Here is a 20,587-nt window from a genome sequence, read left to right on the forward strand (position 1 = left end):
AGTCTGCACATACAGCACTTCACAGACCTTAATCGGGCCCATTTTACAGATGGGGAAATTGTGGTGGTGAGGTGACTTGCCCATGGTCACAGCATGTCAGTGTCAGAACCAGGGTTTGAAGCCTAGTCTCATGTTTAGGTCCTAGCCTGGTCCACTGGAGCAGAGCATCACCTCGGAGGTGGTACCCCGGCTGTGCAACAGGAGCCCCCTCTATTTCCCTGAAGTTTCCACCATGCTCCGTGTCTGTCAGCTTCTCCAAGGCAAGGTACAGCCTCTGAACTCCTCCCCGGTCCACAAGCAAGGCCCCCTCCACTCTTGCCAGGCTGCTTACAGAGGAGCAGGTTACCTACGGTTGTTCCCTTTCCCCATCCGGTCTGTGAGGCCGTCTGCTTAAAATGAGTTCCTAGGAGCCAGAATGGATTCTTCTCCTAGCATGTCATGAGTGCTACTGGAACCCAAGGGCAGTCACAACACTACCGGGGTTAGTGCGGCTACAGCCCCCTTCCCAGAAGGTCGGTGGTATCCCATCCTTTTTACAGACCCCACGGGTGAATGACTTGCCCTGTGCTGTGGCCAAACAAAGTCCTCTATCCCACTACTCATGCCGCTAGAGACCCCCCACACACACTATCCAGATGGATTTTGGGGTGGAATGGAGGCCCAGGTTGCCCTCCCTTTGGGAAAGGCTTTCCACCTGCAGAAAGGAACCGCAGCAGCCAGCTACGCTACAAGGTCCAAGCCCAGGAGGAAGCAACAGCCATGGAAGGTGACTCATTACACATAAAATTAATTTATTTTCCCTCTGTTCATCGGCTGTGGCTCGGCCACTGGAGCAGACTGTATCCCGACAGCCCGCTCTCACCAGTACTGCCTGAGCAGACGCCTCCCAGCTCCATTCCCATGTGCAGCAGCAGCCCAGATCTGCCTGTTGTGGGAGGAGTGGGGGCGGGGAGGGTCAGTCAGGTGCCAGCGGCAGAGGCCAGGCTGCTGGCGTCCTGTGGGCCACGTGGAGCCGCAGCGGTGGTTGGGCTACAGCTCAATGCAGCGTGCTGTTGCTCTGCTCCTCGAAGGCCATCTTGCCCAGCAGTTGGCTTTCCAGCTCCACATTGCTCACTGGCAGCTGGAAGAAGTTCATCTCGGCTGCCAAAGCAGCCATGGCAGAGGGGTCCTGGCCAAACTGGGCCCGAAGCATCATGTCCATTTTCTCCAGGCGCCGCTTCAGCCTCTTGGCCTCGCGCTCCCGGATGAGCCGCGCCTGCCGCTTCTCCGGGGTCTCATTAGCACGTTTCAGTCTCATGGCCTCCCGGTCCCTCTGCAGCCGCCGCGCCCGCTGTTCATCTGTCTCTTGCATGCGCTGCAGGCGTTTAGCCTCTCGGTCCCGCATGCGCCTCACCTCCCGCTCCTCTGGCGTCTCGTTGTCCCGCCGGCTCTTCTTGGCCGTGCGCTCCCGCTCCAGGCGCTGAAGCCGCACTTCCAGTGGCTCGTTCTGCCGGCGAAGCGCCCATTTGCGCACGCCAGGAGCCTGTGCCTCCAGCAGCTTGCGATAGGCAGCACAGTTGTTGCACACTAGGAGGATGCCCGCAGGATACACAGGGGCGTTAAAGGCAACGTCCTTCTCCTCAGCACCGGAAGGGCCCTCGCTGTGCGGGGTAGGCAAGGAATCTGCTAGCACTTCTGGCAGTTTCTCACTGGAAAGCAGAAAGAACAGAATCAAGGATCTCCGGCTGACACAGTGTGCCCTGCAGGGAGCCGCCCGCACAGGGGAGAGGCAATGGCCCAGCCACTAACAGCCCACGATAGTGGTTTGCATCAAGGGCTTTGGTGATGTTAACATACCTGGACACATTTGCCAGGAGCACCCACGTAAAGGGTGTGGGGACAATGTCAGCAATGAATTAAGGCTGGGGAGCCTGAATTCAGGAATTACCCAGTTAGCCGCTCAGATGCTCCAGCCCTGGCACCTTTGGATTTCATGCTTCAGTTGTAATTCTGCTACTGAACAGCTCATCCATCAGAGCCAGGGTTACCTGAATCCAGAGCCTGAGAGCCACCTGCCCCGCCCGGAGACTCAGTGCCCACGACGATTCCTCCAGGACGGACAAAGGGCAGGGGAACACCATGGGACTGAGCTTGGCTCTAGTGCTCCACCAGACACTGGAATTTCTAGAGTAAAGGAAACAACACTGCTTTCCTGCAGGGTTCTGCGTGGCTTGGGCTAGGACTTAGGGAGCCAGTTCTAGACAGCATGGTCCGGAAGTTCTAGCCCTGAGCACAGATTCTGGATCTGCCTGTGGCGAGGGACAGCTGGAAGTAGGCTCCCTTGGGGAATAGTTCCAGCTCTCCCGCAAGTGCAGGGTAGCAGTAGTTAATGTTTTACTCCAGTCTCCAAAGGCTGAGGTGATCAATCCGGTGGCTTCACCTGAAGCAGCCCTGCTAATTGTGACTCTCAGGGCCTGACATGTCTGCATGCAACCCCAACCGAAGCGGGAGGAAAGTCTCACCTGTTGAATGTGGCATGGCTGGTGAAGTGCGCCCCACACACTGCACAGTTTGACAGTTGGTCCTCTGAGTGGATCAGGAGGTGTCGCCCCAGGGACCCTGGGGAGCTGAGGGCTCTGCCACACACCGGACACATGTAGCTCTTGGCACTGACCACAGCTGCAGTGTGCTGCAAAACAAGCCCTAGGTTTTCAGTGACCAAACTGCCCAGAAAGCCTGCTCTGCCTGTTAAATGGTTGGTGGGTATGGAGAAATCTTTCAGCTCCTCCCCGTGGTTTGGTACTTGGCTTGCCTCTGTTGCTATCACCAGAACCTTTGTCTGTAGGTTCCCGGGCAAAGCCCAAGTCCTTGAGAATGAACTGCAGTGGTAGGCATGTTGGTTATGGGAGGTGAAGCTTGTTTACGGCTGCATGTCAGTGCATGAGGAGGCAGTTAGGGCTCAGGCCCTTGGAGCGGAAGGGCCTGGACAAGTCTACTTGCAGTATTCACTGCTGCAGCTGAGGGAGCACTTCCTCTGTGTAAAGCGTGATCGAGCTCACTTAGGGAAGGTGCCTGCAAACATGTGCATGCAAAACCAGCCTCACTGTAAACGGCAACTGGGAACTGAGACTGGGTTAGAATGAAAGGCCTACAGAAGGGGTGACTTTTTTCAGTCATACCCAAGGGGCTCCCCTTGATGGCTGCTGGTTTGGGGAAGGAAAGTGTTTCATTACTAGTTGTACAAACACTAACCTGGTGGGGGGCCCCAGCAAGGGCTGGCCTGGTGCAGAGCTGCAGCTCTCTCTGTGAAAGAGCAGCTGTTTCGATAGGTGGGACCCATGACAGGACTGGCTAGGCCAGCAGGATGGGTCTTGCCCCAATGCACACTGCAAAGCAGTTTCTGTGCCTAGTTTGAAAACAGATGAAGATTCCCAACCGGGGCTGAAATTAGCTGAGGTCAGCCCCTAGAGTTGTGAGACGGGGCGTGGCAGAGAGGCCACGTTCCAGAGCGCTTGGCTGATTCCACTATTCTGGTTTGCAGCATTTACAGTCACCTTCAATTACTTTCCAGCTGGAAATGTGTCTTTGCTACTGACAAAATCAGAATCAGGATAACCCCACAGTCCCTCCTCCAGTGTCAAGTCTGAAGGTGGGGCCAGCAAAGGGCTCCTCCAGGTCCTTCTATCACTTCAGTTCCTTTCACCCCGAGAGAGGGCTGAGCCCTGGTTATCTAAGTTCATCAGGAAGACGTCTCCTACCTGGTACACGTGAGCAATGAGCTGCTCTCTGCTCCCACATTCCAGCTGGCAGAGCGGGCACTGCGACAGTCCCAGCATGGGGCCTGTGTTCAAATCCTCAGTCACCTAAGAACAAGGAGAAGCCAATTCAGTAAGAGTCAGGAAAAGAGATTTCCTTCTCGCAGCCCACCCCACTCTCATGTGCACTGCAGCAGGACACTCCATAAACCCTTCTGCCTCACATCACCTCACTGCCTGCACAGCTCGGACAATATGCCCGACCTTGCTGCGTTTTGACCTGGGTCCTTGGCAGTGCGGGACTATTCCCAGCTCCTCTGTGCAAACAGGAGGAAAAAGCCGACCTCACGCAGAGCTTCTATAGCCCACAAGGCAGAAGAGTCAGAAGCGCCATGGAGTCCACAGGTTTCTTGTGGGCACTGCATAGGGTCGGCTTTTTCCTTCTGTTTGCATGGCGGAGGCACTGGAACAGTTCCCCCACTGCCAAGGACCCAGGTCAGCGAGGTGTGAGGTAGGCCATGTTCTCTGACCTGTGCCGGGCAGACAGGTGGTACAAGGCAGAAGAATTGGACATGGAAGACACTTGGACTGGCTGACAAGGTGAGCGAGGTAATATCCTCACCCACCCTGTCTCTCTCATATTCTGGAACCTAGATGGTGCTAACTGCATGGCCTGCGCGGCAATCAACAGCAAGGGTGGATGGAAGTGGATCAGAGAGACAGCAGAGGACTCCGTCCAGTGCCATGTCCTGGGAGTGGCTCACTTGAGCAGCTGTAGTTCAGATTCCCTCTGTCCCCCCTTCTGTCCCCTACCACAGAGCGGCTGCTCCTGGCAGTCCAAGAGCTCCCAGAACAGTAGCCTACATGCCTTGGCCCATGTTTGGAGAAGGCAAGATACATAGCATCACTCCCCATAAAGAAAACTGAGCCAGACCTGAGTAGGTGCCCAAGCACCTCCATTGGGGGCAGGGATAGCTCAGTGGTTTGAGCACTGGCCTGCTAACCCCAGGGTTGTGGGCCCCCCTCCTTGAGGGGGCCACTTAGGGATCTGGGGCAACATCAGTTCCTGGTCCTGCTAGTGAAGGAAGGGGCTGGACTCGCGGCCCGTTCGGGGTCCCTGCCAGCTCTAGGAGGTGGGATGGGGTATCTCCATTCTGGGGCGCGGCCAGAACGTACTGCAAGACAGTGAACCACTTGCCTCATTTGCTCCAATCCGCTGGTTTCCAGCTACAGGCTGCTCTGCAGTTTCGAATTCCTTTTTCACTTTCACCATTGTGCCGTCCTCCTCAGAGGTGTGCGAAGAGACTTCGTCCTGCGTGGTCTCCTCTTCCTCCCCCTCGCTGTCGCCTGGAACACACAAACCAATCACTTGGGGCCCTACGCAGCAGCTTCAGGCCAGCCCCGAAAACAGTCCATAGCTACAGGACTCATCAAAGTGTACACCCACCCTGCACCCTCCAACCCTCCCCCCAGTCAGTCTCCTCCATCCATTACCCGAAGGTGCTGAACTCACTGCTGCTGGAGTCCTGATCCTGCAGCTGGTGAATTGTTGGCCGCTGGTCTCCAAAGGCTCCAGGAAAGTCACTTTTCATCATGGCCTGGCGGGCTTGCTCCTCCAGGCCTGCGAAGACCTGCTCCCCTGGCAGCCCCAAAGACAGAACAGTCAGAGGCTGCGTTTCCAGCGCACTCTTCAGCATGTTCACCAGGAGCGACATTCAGGCACCAAGCTGCTCAGACACACCTGCTCTTATCAGCCTCAAGCAAGAATCTGTTGAAAGCTCTGCACTGTCCTGCCCCAGGGCACCAACACCCTTGTGCCTGCTTAGCATGGGGCTAATTGTTAGAAGCTGGTAGTGACAAACTCCTGGCCCCAGTCATCCCTCCGCACCAAAAACACACTGCACCCTGCCCATCCTCTCCCTAGATCCCCGGCCTGGCACACAGAGCCGGCAGAAACCCTCTTCTAGCCCAACGTATGCTCACGCCACAGCCAGATGGGCCCGACAGAGTGTGCTTTCGCCACATGGCCACGCTGCCAGCAGGGGGACTGATGTAAACAATTGGTTTTTAATCTTGTTTTGTATTTGTAATTAATTTTTTTTTAAAAGGTTGATTCTCAGTGGTTGATAACCATTAAAACATGTTGATTTGCAGCTAAATGTAGCTGTTCCACTAGATTCGGCAGGTTTCTGCAAAGCAGCAGGATGTGCTCTCTTTACACACATTTAAGCAATTGTACAGCTTAGTCAGATTCTTAATGGTTATATGTTTTCTATTTTGTTAGCAAATGGCAAGTGCTACACTTCCTGGGTGATCTGTTTTCCTGGTGAGCTGTGTCAAGCTGCATTTGGATGGAAATTGGAATGCAATTACAAATGCACAGACTCAGCATTGTGACGTTGTTCTAAAAGACGCCGCATGTCCAGGGGGATTATTTTGGGGAAGTGCTGTGGCCTGTGTTATGCTGGCGGTAAGACTACTTGAGCACCGGAGTCCCCTCTGGCCTTGGAAGATAAGACATTGTTTTTTATTAGCTAAACAGAACTACCTGAAATGTGCTAGATACGCTGGGAACAATGAATTTCTCAAACCCTGTTTGGCATCTCCACTGGGTCTATGAAAGGCCGTATTAGCGGCAGTTACTGCAGTGACCTGACCGGGGCCCAGAGCCACAAAAGCACTTACATGCCTAAGCCTCAGGGGGACCTGCCCAAGTGCCGGGTTTGGCTCCACTGTGATCCACAAAACTCCCATCAAACTCTGTAGGTGCCTAAACTCACTTGGCACCAAAGTCTCTGCCTTGGGGCATGTGCACTGCTGTCTCCCACTAGGCGTCTGGGTGCCTGTCTCACACTCAGCCCCAGGGCATTCCATGAACCGAGGGAAGAGAAAGGACTTGCACAGGGCTCTGCCACCGCTCCAGATAGCCCTCTGACCGCTGAGCTATGGGTTATTCTGATATGAGGATGACTTGGTCGCCACAGATACTCCAGCAAGAGCATGGGAATGAGAGAGCTAACAGACCCTGGGCCAAGCCCCCTGCTCCGATCACTCTTTCAGTATTTCTCCCCCAGCAGTCTCCATTTTGTGTGACACCATGAGGTGCCTACCTCATTCCCACAAGAAACCCCTTCAGCACCGACGCTGCCTGGCTGCTGGGTTCTGTTCCTGGCTCGCTAGCTGCAGCCTGGGCTGAGGCACTTTTCTCCGAAGGGGGATGGGGGCTTAGCACACACCCTTGCGCATCGCCCTTAGGCAGCCCCTTGCCTGGTGCGCTGGCTTCTGTGGCTCCCGTTCTTAGGCCTCTCTCGCCCCATGGATTGTATAGAGGCCCCGGCACCTAACTCAGCTCTACGGATCGCAGCCTTGGTCCTGTGCAGCGTGACAGAGTGTTGCAACCTCTCTGTCCCATTGTGAATCCCACCCATGGTGCTTCCCTGCCACAACTCTAATAGTAGCCAGGCGCCTAAACACCTTGAGGATCTGGGCATCTGGCCTTCAAGATTTCAGAACCAGTAGCTCTCACCCACTCACACCTTATTTTTAGTCATTGACTGGACAAGGAAAACAAACTTTCCTGCCAGTTCAACTCCTAGCTGGTGCTCAACTTTGAAGTCACTGAACTGAACTAGCTGAACAAACTGAAATGAAGAAAATATTCTCTCTGCACCTGTAGATGAGGCTGCTGCTGTCAAAAGCTAGTTTAGCATTAGACTCTGGTTCCCCATGCTTAGCCAGCAACTGCTACCAGTTCAGGGATAACTTTCCTTAACATTTCGGCAGCAAACAGATACTGCTTGAATGCTTTTTATTTGATTTCAACTATTTGAGTAGGTTATTGTAAATTTAGGCCTCAATATACGTTATCATAATTCAAATAGGTTTATTTTTTAAAAGAAAAGCTCTATTTAAATGCAAAATCTAACAAAAATAATATTTTTTTAAATGAAGGATTGATTTTTATCCACCCTGATTATCTGACAAAAAATGTGCAAAAATGGAGTTAAGGTTGAGATTGCAGATCAGTAATTTAGGGTACAAGATGTCACAATAATGTTGTAATTAGCCCCAAATCAGGCACTATAAGCTCAGACGTTCAGAGTTAGGGTTACGTATAAAAGAACACCACCCATGATAAGGTCTGGAAATGCCCTGGTAGGTCCCGACACAACTTTAACTTTGCCCTGCAGTGACCCTATGCAATGATCAGACCATTCTCATAAGTGCCTTTTAATGCTTGAGATCACACATTAGATTAAATCAGTGGCTCTCAACCTTTCCAGATGACTGTACCCCTTTCAGGACTCTGATTTGTCTTGCGTACCCCTACCACCCCACCCCCCCGCTTAAAAACTACTTGCTTACAAAATCAGACATAAAAATACAAAAGTGTCACAGCTCACTGTTACTGATAAATTCCTAACTTTCTCATTTTTACCATATAATGATAAAATAAATAAATCAGAATATAAATATTGTACTTACATTTCAGTGTATAGTATACAGAGCAGTATAAACAAGTCATTGTCTGTATGAAAGTTTAGTTTGTACTGATTTCGCTAGTGCTTTTTATGTATCCTGTTGTAAAACTAGGCAAATATCTAGATGAGCTGATGTACTCCCTGGAAAACCTCTGTGTACTCCCAGGGGTACATATACCCCTGGTTGAGAACCAGTGGATTAAATAGATTGATTGTTAAAGACACATGATATTTTCTCTTGTTTATCCCCCTTCATGGTGTCACTAGGGGGCAGAGTTAAGGTTATTTGGGTGCCTTACCTGTGCACCCAAAACTTAACATGTTTAGCTGTCGCTTAAATTTAACCCAAAGTCTGAATTTCCTGGGTTTATAATGCCTGATTTTAGGGTAATTACAATATCCCTGTATATGTATTTTACCCTAAATTACTGTCATGCCCCGTAACATGAGACCTTAATTCCATTTTAATCTATCTTTTGTCTGTGAATTTCTTTGTTAAATTATTAAAAAGTTCCAAACCCAACAAAAATGCTACCATGGGATATTTCTAACGATTTGAAGTTGTTGTTGTTTTTCTAACTAACCTCTCAGGCCAGATTTACGGGTGTGCTCTGGCTGCTTTACATCACTAGAGAGCAGTGCAAAGCAGCTGGAGCACAGTGGCTGGTTAAGCTGCGCTTACAGCTTCTTTGCATTGTCAGAGCAGCACAAAGCAGCTGGAGTGCACACCCGAGTGTTCCCCCCCATCCTGTTTGCTACATTCTCCTATCCACACATGCCAAATTCATCTTCCCTGCAGTCCACCACATGCCCCCCGCCCAAACTCCTGTGTTTTCCTGTCCTCATCAGTTCTCCCTCCTAGCCTCTCAGCTGAGCAGATTTGATGTAACAGGTAGCTTTTGAAAACAAATATTTAGCACTGTCATTCTTTGTGTTATTCTTCATACCTGAAAAATTATCCCGCTAAGAAACTCATACACAGCTCCCCTTTTCAAAATGGCCTGTTCCCAACAGGACTGAGGACACTGGCTGCCCTTAGCAAATATGGTCACTGCCATCCTTTGTTCCCAATGGAAGTGAAGCCAAGCTGCCCTCCAGGAAAATGGTGACTCCCCATACTATCAGGTGGCAAAAATGCTAGGCAACGGTAGGCATTTGTGCTAAGGACAGCCTCAGTGAGAACAATGGGAGATACTGGCCATTTTGAGAAGTGTATCTTAATTGAGGGCATGTCATGGCCTTAGTCCTACTGAGAATAGGAGATGGCAGCCATGCTGACATAGGGCAGTTCTTTGATTCATCAGCCTCTCTGTACAGAGAACATTAATCCCACACAAACTACTCATTGCCCCAGACCATGCTTCAACTCTCTGCCAATCTTGTGCAGATTTCGAGCTGAGATTGTTTGGGATGAACAAAAACCTGACACGAGGCATTACATTTTTCAAGGGACTAATTTTTAAATCCATTTTAACCCAAATTAATTGTTGGCTTTATTTGTAAATACTCAGGAAATTCAGTAACAACTCAGAGTAAATGCTGTACTTTTGGAGAAGATGCACTGTACATAAAGAAATTTAAGTGCAAAACTTGCTTTAAATCTGATGCTATGGCTGGTGCCCCCATAGTTAAAAAACTTCATTGGGATAGCCACCAGCATAAGTATCAATGACAGAGCATGTCCATATTAGGCAGCTGTTTCACTTACTGTTTTGTCCCACGTCCACACTTGCCCTGCCTTCTCACTACCTAACCCACAGTCCCTGGCATGCTTGATGAAGCCGTGAGTTGTGAGAGTTCAAAAAGCCTTCAGCAATTCCAGGGGAATTATGGGAAAGGAGGTCAAATTCCCATAATCCCCTGGTAAATTCCCAAAAGCCTCTGGTTGCCAGCATAATTTCCTAATTCTTTTGTCAGAAATGGAACCAAGGCTGCACACTCAACAAGGAAGGTTTCTCCTGGAGTTTTTAGAAAGCAATTACTAGGTGTGTGAGGCAAGGTAGTAAAGGATAGTGTGGTGGGGCCTGTGTCTGAAAGCAGCAGTTCCCAGTCACGTACACCCTCACCCAGTGGATGATTCCAAATAGTGTTGGAGAATGATTTCGAGTGGGTGGAATGCTGCTTCTGTCCTTTTGGGTTCCAATCTCAACCTCAGACTGGCAGGACCAAGGTACGAGAGACCTGAGGCAAGCAGCAAAGAACGCAGAATTTCAGCACTTGTGGGGAGCTGGTTCCAATAGATTATGAGCATAAGATCCTCATTCTCCTATGGTAAATTGCTCTCCTGGATTATTACTAGTGAGCAGGGAACCATGCTAGACTCGTATGTCTGTGGGGGGGGCAGCAAGGGTATGAGAGCAAGGTGGAGAATGTACCAGAAATCACTAAAGGAGTCAAATAATTAGGGTTCCTATTCCTATAATCAGGCACTATTGGTGGGACATGTCCCTCCCAGCCTAGTCCATGGGGATGCGGGCCTTGCCGCGGGGTCCTGAACACGTATGTAATGTGACTGGGCCAAGTGTGTGACATCAGGATTCTCCTAAACACAGGGCTTTGCAGGAGTGTGCAGAGAGGGACTCTTCCTATGAATAATATCAACCTCAGTCTCCATGAGGGATGTCGTGCTAACAGCTGCCTGCTGCCTTTCTGCAGATCACATGTGAAACCAAGGTGGTTACTTGCAGGAGCAGTGGAGGAAGGAGGCAGCACCACTCCCAGCTGGACTAGCCAGACAGTCATGGCAGTGCTGCAGACTCTCAGCATTCTGCCCATATCACACAGTCCAGGAGCACATGCACCCTAAGTGCCTGTGTGGAACTGGGGAGAGGGAATTCAATGTTACGCTACTTTTTTAGACCCCTCATTAAGCTCCTACCCTATTACACTGACCTAGCCTCTTAGGGGACTGATGGAGAAGTGCGCAGTTGGGGTACAGACAGGCCAGACGCACCAGTCCAAGGACTTGTGATGTGGTGGTGGTGTGCATTCCCTTTGGCAAAGGAGCACGGGGAGTGGCTTGTGGGGATAAAGGACAGTATGCTGGGTATTGAAATCACAGATGCTTTTCCACAACTTTATTAAATACAAACAAGGCTGCAGGTCTGCTGCAATACTAAAACAAGTCACCAGAGTTACACCACAACCGGCTAGAGCAAGCATGCTGAGGTTCCTGATAGTGCCTTGCTTTTGGGCTCCAGTTCTCCTTTCCACAGTCTTGTAAAAGAGTGGGGTGCCTGAGAATGGCTGTGGTGGTACAGGGCCCCAGTGGTGTTGGGCAGGAGGGGAAGGCATGGCTGCCAAGACCAGATGGTGTCAACTTGGCAGGCAGTTTTTCCTGAGCCCTGCACGTCTGGGCCCTGCCTCCTCCATTCACATCTCTCGCGCTCCGGCAAAAGCCTTACATAAGTCCCCTGTCCTGCTCAGCCTACACGCGTTCTGAGAGGAGCCTCTTTAAATACTTGTACAAGTTCAAGGAGGGGCCAGAGTCCCTGTTCACACAGGTCTTCTCCGCACTTCCTTTTCCAGGACCTGAAACTTTCTCACCGGGGAGCTAATGCACCTGCCCATCCCTGTTCGGGCATGTCCATATGGCTGTAAAGGCACTGAAATAAAAAAAAAAAAAGGGAAGTTAATAACCACAGCAATAGCCCATCTAGCTCTCCTAGTATCAAGGGATTTGGTACAAGTGACCATTTATGTTCAGTTTGGAACTGAAAGCGAGGCGCTTTCTTCCTCCACCCAGAGATGTTAAAGATATAGCAGAATTCACACCCCACTTATAAGAACATGGGTGGGTGAGGAGGGAGGATTAACGTGCTAATGAGATGAAGGGAATGGGGCCAGGAGGTGGTCACTGGAATCCAGCTAGCAAAGATTACTTATTGCAGAACATCAAAAACATCATTTTGCAAAGGGTCCTGGGCACAAAAAGAAAAGCAACATCTGAGCAGGAGGAAAAGCTTGAGCTCTGTAGCAGAACTGTTGGCGTGGATGAGAAGGGTGACTTGTCTGAATGGAGGGAGGGTGAGCTTCGGGGGCAGCTATCTCTACCACAACGCTTGACTGCAAGGTTGGATGAGGGCTGGGAAAGGTTTTCAGATTAATCCTGAAAATTGGGAGAAAATAAAGGCTAAACTGAACTACCCCGGTTCTCCACTGGATTAAGAGAGCTGCACTGCGTATCTCAACTCAGCAGGGAACAGGCCGTGTACTTATACATCATGGCCTGTATTATTTTTGCGTCACTTTGCAAGGCAGGGTTGTTTTTCATGCATTAAATGGCAGAACAGAAGGATATAAGAAACGTGCATGAATCAGTTGCCATAGTCCTGCAGGAGGGGCAGCAATACAATGAAATGTAAATGCAACGACCGTAGTACTTGATATTTGCCTACAGTAACTCCTCACTTAACACTGTAGTTATGTTCCTGAAAAATGCAGACAGCGGCCAGAGAGAAGCGGCACTTTCCCCTTCAAAGCCAGCTGGAGAGAAGCGACGCTTTGAAGGGGAAAGCACCACTTCTCTCCGTCCGCTGGCTGTGCGGCTGCCCCTGCTCCTCGAGTCCTCCGGCCTGTGCTCGCAGGGTCGCATTCCGAAAGGGGCTTTAGAGCTGCAGGCCAAGGCCCCCTTAGCCCAGGGCCCTGCAGCCCCTAAAGCCCCTGCATTCCGGGTGGTCCTGTCTGCCGAGAGGGGGAGGAGGGGCAGCTTCCCCGCTTGCTCCCTCCCTCCCAGAAAGTCCTAAGTGCCATCAAACAGCTGTTTGGCAGCGGGGGAAGTGCTGGGAGGGTGGGAGGAGGCGGAGAAGAGGAACTTGTGCAACGCTCCCTTGAAAAGTCAGCCAGACAACGTTATAAGGGAGCAGTGCACAACTTTACACGCGCATGTTCCCTAATGGAGTAGCAATGTAACTTCGAAACAACGTTAAGCGGGAGGACGTTAAGTGAGGAGTTACTGTACTTGAAACAACAACAATATTCTCACTTTTATTATGGTTTCTGTGCTCTTCTGAAGTTTTCCCCCTGCTATTCTACCCATTTGAGTGCAGCCACGCAACTGAGTATTTCTGTGCTAACTGGGAAGAGCAGACCATGTAGCTAACCCTGGTCTTTCAATGAGGGGATGCCACAGTTGGGGAATAATGGTGGACTGAACTGGGCAGGCAAGGGAGGGACTTGCAGCTGCCAAATGTCCCAGTGTGGCTGAGTGAGGAGAGAATAGGGACTAGTGGAGCGGGAAAGAGGTGAACACTTCTTCCCTCTTGTGAGCCTGTATCTACCCATTTACAATCATCAATGGTGGCGTTCAGAACATTTCAGAAAACTCTTCTCCAGCCCCCAACCCGCAAAATCAGACCCCGGTAGTAGATAGTACAATAAAAAGCTGCATACCTGTGGCCCAATTCCTCCTCCTCCCAAACTATCTCCGTCCCCAGGAAGAGATCCCTGTAATACGCCTGTCGTCTCCCATTCTGACTCCTCATACTGACAGTTCACCCAGTTCTTGGAGCTGATGCTCCTTGTCCGTCACAAGTGCTCTGCATGGCACTCCTGGGCTCTCTGCAGGCTGGGTGGATGGGTGAGTCCCAACAGTTCCGTGCCGCTCATTATAAAAGGGGTCAGTTTTCCATCCTGAGCTGGAGAGACTGTTATTGTCCTGGGTCATGTTGCATAGGCCTTTCAGTCCCTTTTTCTTCTTGTGGCACCACTTGCTTCTCCTGGTGATGCCTACGTCAAACAACTGCTCAGATACCTGGTCATACATTAACGTGTTGTGTGTGAAGAAGTTCAACTGGTATCAAAGCACCTCTCCCTAGATGGATACCGGAGCCTGTATGTTAGCTTCACACCAGCTGGCACCATGTTCATATGATGGTCTCCTCTGAGACATGGTGATAGAATCAGATATTGCAGAAATAGAAGATCTTGTTCACTGTGAAAATAGTGCACAACTGAACTCCAGTGTGTGTGGTGCTATACGTACAAATTACTAGCTTCTGAATAACTTCACCCCTGTGCAGTGGAGTGCAGCAAACAGACCAGACAGGCCAGCTAGGCACTGTGGGACAGGAGGGGGAAGGCTATTTGTACTGTGAGAGCTGTTATGTCACTCATCTCATCCACTGATCTCCCTTAACATGTGCTCAAAGCAAATCTAACCCAAATGATAGCTGTAATGCCTGTGCACTGTGTGTGTGGACGCGAGGTGTGTTACAGGCATGCTAGGAGAGACCACACCGTGGTTAGTGCCCCAAATGTCTCTTGTGAAAACAAGGCCCAAGAGTTAATGCACCAAGCAGCAAGTCACAGCCACCCTGTGCCCAGTCTCAAACCAAACACAGAGGAATAGGAATCGGAGAGTACAAATTGCCGGGCAGCTGCCAAAAGCCACCGCTGGCACCTCTGGCAATGCCACCATGGAGGCCTTCTCCTGCTCCCATGCCTCTCTTGGGGTTTTCCAAATCCCTGTGACAATCTCCCCAAACACCCACTGGCTGTGCAGAGTGCAGCATGTGTAGACTTCTATTGCCTCATTCATACAGAAGGACAGCAGAGAGAAACACACAAATGCACGCAAGGTGGTAGCATCAGCCAAGAGCGGCGTTTGGTAGGACTGTTCTAGCTGCAGCATTCTGCTCTCAGTCTTGCACTCCTACCAGTCACTCCATTCGTAGCAAGGACTCCAGCATCTCATCCCCCGCTTCACAGTTCTCATAGGAGATACACGAGTCTATGAGCTCAGTCGAGGCCCCAGGGGTGCGTGCAACCCCAACTATCCTTCTGGGTGGGTGACAGCGCACTCCACTCCCCGCACTCTGATGCAGTCATGCAGAAACAAGCTGGAGCTGTGCAGTGCCCCCTTTGTCACTGAAAGTTTATGTGCCTGTCTCCTAGCTCCCGTGACGGCTCACTACGTGTCTGCAGTCAGTGCTGACGCACACAGTGACTGCAACTCCTGCAACAGTAACCCAATGCTGGGTGCTTGACATTGCTCGAGAAACACAGGGTCACCTCTCAGCTAACAGGGAGTGTAATCTAGGCAGCATCTATCTGGCCATGAGCCAGTTAAACTACCCATCTCATCATCACTACTGCAGGGAGGGAAACTGAGGCACAGAGCGACTAAAGCCTTGCCTTCACATACTGGAGTGGTGCCATTGTAGCGCTTTAGTGAAGATTCTCCTATGCTTACAGGAGAGCTCCTCCCCTTGGTGTCATTAATCCGCCTCCCCGAGAGATGGTAGCTATGTCGACGGGAGAAGCTCTCCCACAACCTAGTGTTACACAGGAGGTTAGGTCGGTAGAACTACATCGCCTGGGGGTGTGTGGATTTTTCACACCTGAGCGACATAGTTATACCGATATAGGTCAGTAGGGCAGACCTGGCCCGGGTGACTTGTCCAAGGTCACCCAGTGAGTCTGTGGCAGAGCAAGGATCAGACCCAGGAGGTCCTGGCACCCAGCCATGTTCTCAGAGCACACAGCCCAAAATTTCCTTCACTGTCCAAAACGCAGGCCGAGCCCAAAAGCCAAACACCACATTTCCTAGGGCACTTTCATCTGTGAAATGAGATGACTAAGTGCGGCTGGCATCCCCTGCACAAACACATCTACTCAGGTGTGCTGCGTGTCCATGCCTAGCCTTGCCACGCATGCCAGAGCGCGGCCAGTGCCGTAACTTCCCACTCCCACAGAGCACAACTACACCACTCTGACCATTCCAACTCTACATCCCCCAATCTGTCCCCCCCCCGCCCAACTCCAGGGAAATGCGACCAGGCAAGAGTGCTGCCATAGCATGGGGCACAATACTCACAATGCACTTTATTAGGAGTGGTCTGTTTCCGACGGGACATGGTTCCCTGGCCCAGGAGCAGAGGGGTCCTTCCCTCAGCAGAGGGCTCACCTACGGAGAAGAAGAACCATCACACAAACCCACTGAATCCCTCGAAGTCCCCGGCCAAACTCACTCAGGTGGCTGGCTCTGCCCCCGGCCTTCCAAGCTAACCCCAGAGTAAGGATCACCCCGCTGTGCACGCAGGGCTCATCCCGCAATCCCACCGGGCACCGGCTAAGTAGCCGATTGCAGGCAAACTCACCCAGCCCAGCAAGGCCCCTGCTCACCGGGACAAGCAGCAACACACAGGGAACCAGCCCATCACCCCCGCAGGGACACAGACCGACCCTCCCAGTGCCGTGCACACCCCCACCCCAGCAACACTGACAGAACCAGCCCAGGGCCCTGCGCCCACCCCCAGCAACATGGACAGAACTGGTCCATCACCATCCCCCCTCCAGCAACGCAAACAGAACCAGCCCAGCGTCGTGCGCCCCCGCCACCAGCATCACAGAGCCAGCCCAGTACCTCCCCCCCCCCCCCCCCCCAGTGACACAGACCCAGCCGGCCAAGAGCCACCTGCCACGCACCCCCAGGAACAGAGACATATGGGGCACCCGCCATGCACCCCCAGCGACACAGACGGGGACAGGCCCAGCATCACCCCCCCCCCCCCCCGCAACACAGACCGAACCTGGCCAGCACCCTGCACCCCCGCGACATCCACCCCCACAGCGACATGCACAGAACCGGCCCAGCACCGTGCGTGCCCCCCCCTCCGGACACAGACCGAACCGGCCCAGCACCGTGCGTGCCCCCCCTCTGGACACAGACCGAACCGGCACCGTGCCCCCCCCCGGACACAGACCGAACCGGCCCAGCACCGTGCCCCCCCCCCTCCGGACACAGACCGAACCGGTACCATGCCCCCCCGACACAGACCGAACCGGACCGGCACCGTGCGTGCCCCCCCCTCCGGACACAGACCGAACCGGACCGGCACCGTGCGTGCCCCCCCTCCGGACACAGACCGAACCGGACCGGCACCGTGCCCACCCCGCCCGGACACAGACCGAACCGGCACCGTGCCCCCCCCCCCGGACACAGACCGAACCGGACCGGCACCGTGCCCCCCCCCCGGACACAGACCGAACCGGTACCATGCCCCCCCGACACAGACCGAACCGAACCGGACCGGCACCGTGCGTGCCCCCCCCTCCGGACACAGACCGAACCGGACCGGCACCGTGCCCCCCGCCCCCGGACACAGACCGAACCGGCACCGTGCCCCCCCGGACACAGACCGAACCGGACCGGCACCGTGCCCCCCCCCGGACACAGACCGAACCGGACCGGCACCGTGCCCCCCCCCGGACACAGACCGAACCGGCCCAGCACCGTGCGTGCCCCCCCCTCCGGACACGGACCGAACCGGCACCGTGCCCCCCCGGACACAGACCGAACCGGACCGGCACCGTGCCCCCCCCCCCCGGACACGGACCGGACCGGCACCGTGCCCCCCCCCGGACACAGACCGAACCGGACCAGCACCGTGCCCCCCCCCCCGGGACACGGACCGAACCGGACCGGACCAGCACCATGCCCCCCCCGGGACAGGACAACCCCCAACAAGACGGGCGGGGGGGGGCGAGTCCGGGCCCAGCTCTTACCGGCTCCACTGCTGGGCCGGGCGGGGCTGCGGACAGACAAAGGGGCCGGCCGGACAGACCGACGGAGGGAAGGAAGATGGCGGCGGCGCGGGAGCGCGCCGCTAGTGCACGGCGGGGCGGCCGGGGGCGCGCGGGGCCATGCAGCAGCATCCCCCCCCCCCCCCCCCCGGTCCTCGCCCAGCCATGTACCCCCAGCTGGGCCCCCCTGGACTCCAACCCGGACCCTCCTCCCTTCCTCGCCCCACGGGACACCCCCTGCTCGTGCACCTCCCACCCCCGATGTACCCCACAGACCCCACCAGTACACTCACCTATGGGCTCCCCGTCCGTGTACCCCGACCCCTGCATAGCCCCCATGATCCCCTTATGTCCCCCACCCAGGTACCCCCATCCTTACCCAGCCATGTATCCGCCCTTCGTACCCCCACCCATACACCCCCATGGACTCCGACCGGGACCCCCCTCCCTTCATACCCCACCTGGGGGCTCCCTGCCCATGCCCTCCCCCCCCCCCATCACCTATGTAGCCTCACCCACCCGTGTACACCCTCATAGCCCCCATGTATCCTCTTACGTCCCCCACCTTCTCACCCCACCCATGTACCCCCACCTGTGGGCTCCCTGCCCGTGTACCCCCCACCCCACCCATGTACCCTCCCCCTACCCCTTCATAGCCCCCCTATATATCCCTTATGTCCCCAACCTCTCATCCCACCATATGTTGCCTCCACCCCTTCATAATCCCACCACCCATGTACCTCCCACTGCCTCACCCCCACCCACATACCCCTCACCGCTGCCACCCCCAACGCATCCTCACGCATTGCCACCACCTCATCCATCCCCATGTTCCCCATCCATCCACCAATCCAAATCCCTGCACCCCACCATCCAGGCCTCTCACATCCCTTCATGACAACCCCTCACATCATGTCTCCATTCTCCATTCCACACTGCATACCTTTCTTCTCACCCTTTCCCGACAAACCTCCCTCACCCATCCACCTATGCATCCACCATCCCCTCACCCTTATCCCCCACCCTACCCCATCCATTCACCCATCACACCTTATGCTTTCTTTCACTGCCATCGTCCCCTAAACCAAAACCTCCTATTCATCCACCATAATCCAAACCACCCCTTGCTCCTATTAAGTCACATACTCACTAAACTTGACTATGCCATCACCACCCTATCACCTCAGCATTACTTCCATCCCCTCAACCTCTCCAAACTCCTTATCGGCCTGTTCTTCAGAGCCTCACAGCCCTCTCTCTTCTTCTTCCCAATCTTCATGCTTCCAAACTCCCCATCTTTACCCCACCACTATTTCGCCACCCTATCACAATACCTCTCAAACCCATTATCAACCATCTTGGTACACAGAATTTTGAAGGGGAGTGTCACTGGGGGCCTCACACTGAGATTGCTCAATCAGGGCAAACTGCAAAGAATGAGGCAGATGATCCCCAAAACTGGTGGTTATTCTAATAATTAGATTTACCAACCCAGCGACAAAACAGCTTCTACAATACCGTCCTGGTTACCCAGAAGCCAAAACTACAGCTCCCTTAAATCAACCCAACCTTGGGCTCCCACCCAGGCAGCCAAGTCAAATATGATGAGGATTACTGAAAATCTCAAGAGATCAAATGTACATCCACCTGGTCAATGAATATTTCAGATTTTAACCTAATACACACTAACAGCCAATTCTTATTAACTAAACTAAGATTTATTCAAAAAAATAAAAGAGTATTGTGGTTAAAAGATCATTATACATACAGATATTCATAGAGTTCTCAGTTTCATAGTAGAGATGGTGAGCTGCAAAAATTCTTTCCAGAATTAATTGATCAGGTGATAGTCCAAAATAGGGAGTTAATGTCCAATATCAGGGTGAGGTAGACTGGAGCTGGAGACCTCAGTCTTGCTACTCAACTTCCCCTACCCAAGCTTAAGCAGATGTGAGATAACAGGATCAGGTCCTAGAGTTCTTGTATAGATCTCTGGCAGGCTACTATAGTACTCTTAACAGCATGATAACACAACAGGCCTTCCTTGAATGAAGAATAGGCAATACACATAGTTGCTCTGAAGTAAAATTCCCTATTGCCTATGTATACACAGGTAAACGAATAGTATTCATGGACATAAGGCTATTATCCATTCAAACTATCAAGGCATTCCATTATTGCACAGACAATTTAAATGGAAGACAATTTAAGTAATATTATTTCCTGCAATATCTTACATCTTTGACCTTAAGGTTAACTGAACCATTCACAAGCATAATATAATGTAATTAAGACATCAAAGTGAATTAGCATCCACAAGCTAATCTGGTTGCATGGTTTACGTCTGACAAGATATAGGTAAAACACACAAATAAGTTTGAATTTCAAAGCTCTACTCTAACGTGCTTTGTTAGCTATTGATAAGGAATGTCACTAATTACCATTTAGCCTGCTAGTTGCTTAATCCTTTCTGGCCCAGTGTCCCACCAGTCAAACTAAAAATAGGGCACTGGGACCTACCTGGCTGTGTTACACAGGCAGTCTGACCCGACAAACCAGGGGCAGTTTTCTTTATAGGGCTGATGCTATGATACAGCACTGAAATACCTCGCCTCTCAGCAATCTACCTGAGCCAATCTCCTTCCTGTGGATGGGCTCTAGACCCGCCCATATTTCTAACGCAACCTCCCCACCCTGCAGGTGCTGGGGGCGGGGCCAGGCGCTGTACGGGGGCGGGGCCAAGTGCTGTGCGAGGCTGGGGGCGGGGCCAGGCGCTGTACGAGGGCGGGGCCAGGCGCTGTACGAGGCTGGGGGCGGGGCCAGAAGCTGTACGGGGGCGGGGCCAGG

General features: G+C 52.8%; 1 protein-coding gene across 3 annotated transcripts; it reads right to left on the minus strand.

Moving 5' to 3' along the window:
- Positions 1 to 771: 771 nt before the first annotated feature.
- ZNF821 (zinc finger protein 821) lies at positions 772 to 17,806 on the minus strand. Of its 3 annotated transcripts, XM_054049297.1 has the most exons (8): positions 17,723 to 17,806; positions 16,032 to 16,121; positions 5,248 to 5,373; positions 4,933 to 5,081; positions 3,738 to 3,842; positions 2,502 to 2,668; positions 2,028 to 2,163; positions 1,618 to 1,688 (listed from the first exon to the last, which is right to left on the minus strand). In XM_054049297.1, exons 2-8 carry the CDS (start codon positions 16,069 to 16,071, stop codon positions 1,686 to 1,688), a joined length of 726 nt encoding a protein of 241 aa, XP_053905272.1. In that variant the 5' UTR covers positions 16,072 to 16,121; positions 17,723 to 17,806; the 3' UTR covers positions 1,618 to 1,685. The 3 variants fall into 3 exon arrangements, with proteins under 3 accessions (XP_053905270.1, XP_053905271.1, XP_053905272.1); XM_054049295.1 differs by lacking the exon at positions 2,028 to 2,163 and having other exon boundaries at positions 772 to 1,688; XM_054049296.1 differs by lacking the exons at positions 2,028 to 2,163; positions 16,032 to 16,121; positions 17,723 to 17,806 and having other exon boundaries at positions 772 to 1,688; positions 5,229 to 5,314.
- Positions 17,807 to 20,587: the final 2,781 nt, after the last annotated feature.

This window comes from Malaclemys terrapin, chromosome 14 (genome assembly GCF_027887155.1).
Source record: "Malaclemys terrapin pileata isolate rMalTer1 chromosome 14, rMalTer1.hap1, whole genome shotgun sequence".
Taxonomy (NCBI): Eukaryota; Metazoa; Chordata; order Testudines; family Emydidae; genus Malaclemys; species Malaclemys terrapin.

Bases quoted from the DNA above. Each gene is read 5' to 3' on its own strand.
- ZNF821 (XM_054049295.1), bottom strand. From the start codon at position 16,071: ATGTCCCGTCGGAAACAGACCACTCCTAATAAAGTGCATT. The intron at 5,082-5,247 runs GTGAGTTCAGCA...TGTGTGTTCCAG, and splicing joins GGATCAGGACTCCAGCAGCA to GCGACAGCGAGGGGGAGGAA. The intron at 2,669-3,737 runs GTAGGAGACGTC...CTTGTTTTGCAG, and splicing joins TCATTGCTCACGTGTACCAG to CACACTGCAGCTGTGGTCAG.